This window comes from Brachyhypopomus gauderio, chromosome 6 (genome assembly GCF_052324685.1).
Source record: "Brachyhypopomus gauderio isolate BG-103 chromosome 6, BGAUD_0.2, whole genome shotgun sequence".
NCBI classification, from domain to species: domain Eukaryota; kingdom Metazoa; phylum Chordata; class Actinopteri; order Gymnotiformes; family Hypopomidae; genus Brachyhypopomus; species Brachyhypopomus gauderio.
Window position 1 is genome coordinate 23,865,212 of NC_135216.1, and position 8,843 is coordinate 23,874,054.

The following is an 8,843-nucleotide window of genomic DNA, read 5'->3' on the forward strand; positions in this document are numbered from 1 at the left end:
ACATTGATTTAATGCATCTTTTCTTTTTCATCATAGATGGCCAATACACAACAAGAGCAAATACTGCAGGAAAAGACAATTCTTCAGCAAACATTCATTACAGAGAAAGAAACTCTGCTGAAAAGGGAGAAGGCCATTGAGGGAGAGAAAATAAAGCTGGAGAAACAACTTGGAGATGAAGTGAAGAAAGCCAAAGACCTGCAAGATGAACAGGAGCGCCAGAGGAGACAGCTGGAGGAGGAGAAACAGAAGCTCCAGGCTGTCTTGGATGCTGCTGTCCAAAAACAGAAGGATGCTGAGGAAGAGAGGCGTAATAAGCAAAAGGAGATGGAAGAACTAGAAAAGGAAAAACAAGAAAAAGAAAAACTCATGGGTGAGGAGAACAAGAAGTTACGGGAAAAACTACAGCAGCTCCAGGGGGCAAAGAAACCCACAACATCTCAAACAAAGGAAATTGAGGTCCAAACGGACAAGGTTCCTGAGGATGAATTAGTTACAGCAACAGTGCAAGAAAAGACAAAGAAGGTTTTCAATGGTTCTGCAGAGATTGATGGTGTAAAGGCAAATGGAGACTCGCCCCTGGCATTTGATGGAATCAGGGAGAAGGTGCCAGCAAGCAGGCTGAATGAAATTGGTGTGCTGAATAAAAAAGAATTTGACAAACTTAAGAAAGGCAAAACAACTGTGCAAGAACTTAGTAAGATGGACAAAGTCAAGATGTGTCTGAAAGGCAAGGATTGCATTGGTGGCGTAATAGCTGAACCTAATCAGCAAATGAGCATTTATCAGGCTATGAAGGAAAAGAAGATTGCACCTAACACAGCTATGATGCTCCTTGAAGCTCAAGCTGCATCTGGATATATCATCGATCCCATTAAAAACAAAAAGCTCTCGGTCAGTGAAGCTGTGAAGGAGTCAATTATTGGGCCTGAACTGCACACGTCATTGCTCTCTGCTGAAAGGGCCGCAACCGGTTTCAAAGATCCTTTCACTGGACATACAATCTCTCTTTTTGAAGCCATGAAAAAGGGCTTGGTAACAGAAGATCAAGCCACTAAACTTCTTGATGTCCAACTTGCAACTGGTGGCATTATCGACCCAGTGAACAGTCACCGTGTGTCAGTTCAAACAGCTTGTAAACAAGGACAGTTGGATGAGGCATTAAACAAACTCTTGTCCAGTCTCCCTGATGACAGAAAAGGATTTAGCGATCCCAACACACAAGAAAGCCTCACTTATAGTCAGCTTCTAGAAAGATGCAAAACAGATCCTGAGACAGGCCTTCCACTTCTTCCCATTACAGAGACAGCTGCACTTATCGACAAGACTTACACAGATGAAGACACTAAAGATGTGTTCAGGAAAACAAATCTATCAGTACCATTTGGAAGATTCAAAGGAAAGACTGTGACCATCTGGGAAGTGATCAATTCTGAGTACTTCACAGAAGATCAAAGGAAAGACCTAATTCGTCAATATAAATCAGGCAAAATAACTGTAGAGAAAATTATAAAGATTGTAATAACTGTTGTGGAAGACAAAGAAAAAAATAAAGAACCTGCCTTTGATGGCTTGAGATCATTTGTGCCTGCATCTGAGCTCCTAGAGTCAAAGATCATTAATAAAGATATATTCAATGAATTGCACAATGGCAAAACGTCTGTTGAGGAGGTGTCTCAGATGGAGCCTGTCAAAAAAGCTTTAAAGGGAACAAACTGTATTGCTGGAGTGTTCATTGAACCAACAAAGGAGAAGATATCAATCTATGAAGCCATGAAGAAGAACATGCTTGGAGCTGACGTTGCATTAAATCTCCTAGAAGCCCAGGCTGGAACAGGCTTCATCGTTGATCCAGCAAAAAATCAAAACCTTACAGTCGATGAGGCTGTTAAATCTGGGGTTGTTGGTCCAGAGCTACATGAAAAATTGTTGTCTGCAGAACGAGCAGTGAGAGGATACAAGGATCCATACACTGGAAAGGTTGCGTCCCTGTTTGAGGCCATGGAAAAAGGCCTCATTAACAAAGACCAGGGTATTCGGCTCCTACAGGCCCAGCTTGCGACTGGAGGGATCGTTGACCCAGTGAAAAGTTATCGGATTCCTCAGGATGTTGCCTGCAAACGCGGGTATTTCAGTGAGGAAATGAACAAGTGTGTAAGCAGCTCAGCAGACACTAATAAAGTATTCTTTGAGCCAAACACAAGGGAGAATGTTTCATATGCACAGCTGCAGAAAAAATGCATCACTGACAAAGAGACAGGTCTCCCATTGCTGCCACTCTCAGAAAAAGCTATTAAGTGTACAGAATTGGATCTGCTCTTCAACGTTGAAACCAAAGAGGCCTTAAACAGGGAAACACTGGAGTTGCAGAGTGGGCTCTTTAAAGGACGCAAAGTCACCATTTGGGAGATTATTAATTCTGAATATCTAACTGAAGAACAAAGGATTGAATTGTTACATCAGTATAGATCAGGAAAAGTTACGATTGAAAAGATAATTACAATGGTGATCATGCTGGTTGATGAAAAGGAGACGAAAAAGCAGCAAGACACCTTCATTGGTCTAAGAGGCCCCGTTTCAGCTACATCCCTGTTTGAATCTAAAATCATTGACAAAGCTACTTATGATCAGCTCCAAGAAGGCAAAAAGAAGCCACAAGAAATTAGTCAAATTGACTCAGTCAAGAGGTATTTGCAAGGATTGGACAGCATTGCTGGGGCATTCATTGAGAAATCTAAAGAAAAGCTCAGCATCTATGAAGCAATGAAACAGAAACTGCTAACACAAGATACAGGTGTTTCACTGTTGGAAGCGCAAGCAGCAACTGGTTTTCTTGTTGATCCAATCATGAATCAGAAGTTTACAGTGGATGATGCTGTAAAAGCTGGCCTTGTCGGCCCGGAACTTCATGAAAAACTGCTGTCAGCAGAGAAGGCTGTAACTGGTTATAAAGATCCATATACTGGTAATAAGATTTCCCTTTTCCAAGCAATGCAAAAAGAGCTTGTTACTAGAGAACATGCCATACCTCTTTTGGAAGCCCAAGAGGCCACAGGGGGAATAATTGATCCAGTGAACAGTCACTGTATTCCCACTGACACAGCTATTCAGCGAGGTTACTTAAACAAGCAAATGGCCAAGTCTTTTAAAGATCCTTCAGATGAAGTCAAAGGTTTCACTGATCCTAACAAAGATGAGCATGTCACTTATAGACAGTTGGCAGACAGATGCATAAAAGACCCAGAGTTTGGATTTTTCCTCTTACCACTTCATAAAGCAGAAATAGCAAAAGAAGTAGAGAAGTCATATGTTTACAGTGAGGAACAAGCGCAAACAGACTTGACTAACACTCAGATAAATATACCACACAAAAGTTTTGCAGGAAAGGAAATGTCCTTATGGGATGTTATGTCATCAGACTTGCTTCCAGAAGGAGATAAGCAAAGACTTATTGAACAGTACCGGAGCGGAATAATCACAAAGGAGAGAATGATCATCATAATCATTGAAATCATTGAGCAAAGAGAAATCGTTAAAACCGATCAGAGTATGTTATGTGATGTAATCCGACGTAGAGTTACAATCGAAGAGCTATACAGCTCTCGTATAATAGACCTTGAAACTTACAATCTCCTGAAGCAGGGCAAGAAGACCATCAGGGAAGTTATGGAGATGCCTGAAGTTAAGCGGTACCTCTTTGGTACAGGAAACATTGCTGGGGTGCTTTCAGACAGTTTTGCTAAAATTAGCATTTACCAGGCCATGAAAAGAGGTCTCATCAAGCCTGATGTAGCAATTGATTTGTTAGAGGCTCAAGCAGCAACAGGTTTTATTCATGACCCTGTAAAACATCAGTTGTTAACAGTGGATGAGGCTGTCCGCAAGGGTCTCGTTGGACCAGAGCTCCATGACAAACTCTTGTCTGCAGAGAGGGCAGTAACAGGATATAAAGACCCGTACAGTGGCAAAGTAATTTCCCTATTCCAAGCCATGAAAAAGGATCTGGTTCCTGAAGAGTACGCTTTAAAACTCCTAGAGGCTCAGATCGCAACTGGTGGCCTAATGGATCCTGAATATAATTTCCGCCTCCCAGATGATGTTGCAATGCAACGTGGATACATCAACAAAGAAACAAGTGAAAAGCTGTCTGACCCAAGTGGAGATGTCAAAGGATTTATGGATCCAACAACAAATGAAAAGCTATCTTATGCTCAACTTCTCAAGAGATGCAAGGTGGACAAAGAAAGTGGCTTGCATTTACTATCTCTTGCAGACAAAAGACTGCTGTTCAAGGGTCTTAGAAAACAAATCACCTTGGATGAACTACTGTGCTCTCAGATTATTGATCAGAAGACCTACACAGAGCTCACAGAAGGGAGTCTCTCAGTGGAAGAAATCAGCAAAGACTTGAAGAAGTACCTTGAGGGCACAAGTTGCATTGCTGGTGTGTTTGTTGAGGCTTCTAAAGATCGGCTGTCAATTTATCAAGCCATGAAAAAGAACATGATCAGACCTGGCACAGCCTTTGAGTTACTAGAGGCTCAAGCAGCTACTGGATATGTTATTGATCCAATCAAAAATCTGAAATTGACTGTCAATGAATCTGTAAAAATGTCAGTTGTTGGCCCAGAATTTAAAGACAAGCTTCTCTCTGCTGAACGAGCTGTGACTGGATACAAAGATCCATACTCTGGGAAGATCATTTCCTTATTCCAAGCCATGAAAAAGGGTCTGATCCTTAAAGACCATGGTATTCGTCTTCTGGAAGCTCAAATAGCCACTGGTGGAATCATTGATCCTGAGGAGAGTCATCGTCTTCCAGTAGAAATGGCATATAAGCGTGGCCTATTTGATGAAGAGATGAATGCGATTCTAACCGATCCCTCTGATGACACGAAAGGTTTCTTTGATCCAAACACAGAGGAGAATCTGACTTACCTTCAGCTCATGGAGCGGTGCATAACTGACCCTGAAACTGGACTCTCTCTCTTACTGCTGAAAGAGAAGAAGCGGGAAAGAAAGACATCTTCAAAGTCATCGGTGCGCAAACGCAGAGTAGTGATTGTGGACCCAGAAACAGGGAAAGAAATGTCTGTCTATGAAGCATATCGCAAAGGTCTCATCGATCATCAGACATACATGGAACTCGCAGAGCAAGAATGTGAATGGGAAGAAATTACCATCTCATCATCAGATGGAGTCGTCAAGTCTATGATCATTGACAGAAGGTCTGGACGTCAATATGACATTGATGATGCTATCACTAAGGGTCTTATAGACCAATCTGCTTTAGACCAGTACCGTGCAGGCACCCTGTCCATCACTGAATTTGCAGACATGTTGTCTGGCAATATGTCTGGCAGTAGATCACGATCATCTTCTTTTGGGTCCACATCATCATATCCTATGAGTCCAGTTCCGTCCATCAAGACTCCAGCTACAACCTGGAATGACCCTACAGAAGAGACAGGCCCAGTGGCTGGGATCCTAGATACTGATACTTTGGAAAAGGTGTCTGTCACAGAGGCCATGCATCGAAATCTAGTCGACAACATCACTGGTCAAAGACTACTAGAAGCACAGGCATGCACAGGAGGTATCATTGACCCAAACACTGGAGAAAAATTTAGTGTTGCCGATGCAATGAACAAAGGTCTGGTAGATAAGATAATGGTAGACCGCATCAACTTAGCTCAGAAAGCGTTCCAAGGATTTGAAGATCCAAGAACCAAAACTAAAATGTCAGCTGCTCAAGCCTTAAAGAAGGGTTGGCTGTATTATGAGGCTGGTCAGCGTTTCCTTGAAGTCCAGTACCTGACAGGTGGTTTAATTGAGCCTGATGTTGCAAGCAGAGTCCCACTGGATGAGGCCGTACAAAAGGGCACACTTGATGCACGCACTGCACAGAAACTGAGAGATGTCAGTGGATACTCCAAATACCTGACATGCCCCAAAACCAAGCTAAAGATCTCTTATAAAGATGCTATGGATAGAAGCATGATTGAGGAAGGATCTGGATTACGTTTACTGGAAGCATCATCCCAGTCCAGTAAAGGCCTTTATAGCCCATACAGTATCAGTGGCTCTGGATCAAACTCCGGGTCCAGGTCTGGCTCTAGAACTGGGTCAAGGTCTGGCTCCAGACGGGGGAGCTTTGATGCTACTGGATCTGGTTTTTCCATGAATTTCTCCTCATCTTCCTACACCTCCCCGAGCTATGGGCGGCGATACAGTTCAGGAGTTCACAGTGGGGTGGATATGGATGAACTTAAGCAGGCTCTAACAGCATTATCACGCAGCCCATACTGTTGCTCTGAGGAGAGAATAATATTTCCACTGTTACAACCACAGTGTTCATTAGTTGCTTAATATCTGGAATATCTGCTCTGCATGTGGTTGCTATGGGGCTGTGGAAATATTTCCTCCATATTAGATTGTATATTTTCAATATTTAAATTATTTTCTTACATTATAACACACATAGTGAGCGTGTAATATCTTCATAAATCAAAAAAACATCCATGGAATTTTCTTTTGTTCTTTTTCAATATGTTACATACTGCAGTTGCCAGTGTTATTAATTTCAGTTGTTTAGTATTATTCTTGTCTTTCTTAAGTCCACCTAATGCGGTATATTCTAAACTCAGTTATAGAGAATGCTTGAAAGAATATTGTTCTTCAATTAGTTCTTCCAATAGAGTAACATTTATGTATAAGTGTGCTACATACCAGAATTATTTAGACAATGAACTTTTGGCTAACATTATGTTAGCATGTTAAAAAGAAGAGCTGGTAACCATCTGCAGAGCAGAATAAGAAGAATTGTGTTAATATGAGAGCACAAGAAGAAAAAATGCTTCAGAAAATACTCTGGCAACACTGCCACAGTTACTAGTTCAAATAAAGGATTTGTTGCACTCTTCTTTTCATATGGAATGGAAGAACAGTTGTGCCCTTTGACCTGTACAGTCTCTCAAGATTAAAATCGATTCTTTGATTCTTGCATCACTGCTTACTACAACTATAAAGAATATATAACAAACTGCAAAAGATGACACTAAAACATCTACAGACAAGACACCCACTTCACCCATATTGAGTCTTCCAGTCTCATCTCCCAGTTCAGAGGTCATCAGCCAAGCCATACATCAGCAGAAATCTGCATCTATTGTATTGTAAGTGTAATCATAAATTTTTTTTACTTTCAAGAATACAGAATAAAATTGTAAATTTCTCAAGATTTCATTACTGGATGTATTTCTGAAAGGCTTTGAATTGTATTATTTTTCGGTATAAAGTGGCAAAAATGCATCATATGGGTTAGTGTAGGAAAGTTGTCTTAATGAGATTTTTGTATTATTATCACCAGCTTTCTCTCACTGAAAAGATGTGTCTACTTTGAGCCTCAGCACTGAAAACTCACCAACACATTCAAACTTAAATGATGTAGGTACTTATCGAGGTGTGATGGTTCGCAGTACATTTTATTATTTTGCTTTACCTTCCAGTTATTTCATTTGAATGGCAGGCTTTCATTTTTATTATATATTGTTTCTTGATCTATGATTCTTGATCTATGCTTTGTATATACTACATTAATCCATAAATTGATTTTTTCAGAACATTACATCTATTCACCATTTGTTCTAGACTGTTTCCTTGTGGTCCACAACCCACTGGAAATATCCTATAGAATAGATGGCTCCAATCAGAAGAATCACAAATAGATTGACCAACATACATGTTCTGCTACCTTCATTTGTTAATGTGTTTTCAGCAATAATTATTAATATTATTTCCTAATTCTTCATTTCATGTTTAATGTTTTTGAGTCGATTGGAAAAATCGATTATTAAAATCAAAATGGTGGTAAGCTTCTCTTCAGACCCATATATGGAACTAAGTTATGGGTTAAAACTGAACTTGTTGAAGGTGCTTAGGTCAGAATGATTAGATATCTTGCATTGCCAAGTTTGAAACTCTTCACTGGAAAAGACTGGGGCTACTTGCTCATAACAATTAGTCAGAAATGGTGTAGTTAACAAGTGGTACACTTTTAAAATCACAAAACAACTTGTCCTATATGAACTTTTAACAACTGTACATATTAGAACTGTAATCTATGGCACAAGAAAAGAAGAAAAAAATAAAACTTGAAGTATTCATGCATAAATCATCACAGTATGCAGTTTTTATCACCATGTATAATGCACCTTTGATAACTTTCATAATCACCAGAGTACCATTTTCAGTTCTTCTATTCATCTTTTGGATTGAAAAAGTCCCCCCTCCCCCCACCCCAGTACTTTTACTTTGAAATACTTGATCACTATACTGTAACATCATCATATGTGTCATTATCAACTATATTTTCATATTATATATATTATATTTTTCTTTGCATGTTTTTGCTAACATGGATCAAATGATGCAGTATGAACAACTGTATTCAGCAAAGCTTTTTGTGAGTAAGCTTCATGTGGCAGTTTAAGGATATATTTGAACCAAAACTGCCTTGTTTGGGGCAATGAGGCATGATTGTATTTATAGGATGGGATTATATTCTAATGTAAATAAACTATTAAAATGTCAACTATAAAGTGTTTGTGTAATGTTCATTCTTTATAATAGAGGTATAAAATTAAAAAATTGGCAGGTATTGGTATAATTGGTGAACTCAGCATGTACAAAGCTGAAAACAATATGGAATTACATGGTTCTGATTGGCTAGTTTATCTATCAGAGGACACTTGAGACCTGCTCTCAAGTTATTAAATGACATTCTCAAAAATAATTCTCTGAAATAATGCATATTAAAAGTTATGGATTTGACACAGAGTTAA

General features: G+C 39.7%; 1 protein-coding gene across 25 annotated transcripts in view; it reads left to right on the forward strand.

Annotated features, from left to right (window-relative positions):
• Nucleotides 1-8,593, forward strand: part of pleca (plectin a) — a 93,793-nt gene extending 85,200 nt beyond the window's left edge. For all 25 annotated transcript variants that reach the window (XM_077009794.1, XM_077009795.1, XM_077009796.1 and 22 more), the window contains one exon: nt 37-8,593. In XM_077009794.1, coding sequence (XP_076865909.1) covers nt 37-6,369 — 6,333 coding nt within the window. In that variant the 3' untranslated portion in view covers nt 6,370-8,593. The remainder of the gene's footprint in view (nt 1-36) is intronic.
• The last annotated feature ends 250 nt before the right edge of the window (nt 8,594-8,843 follow it).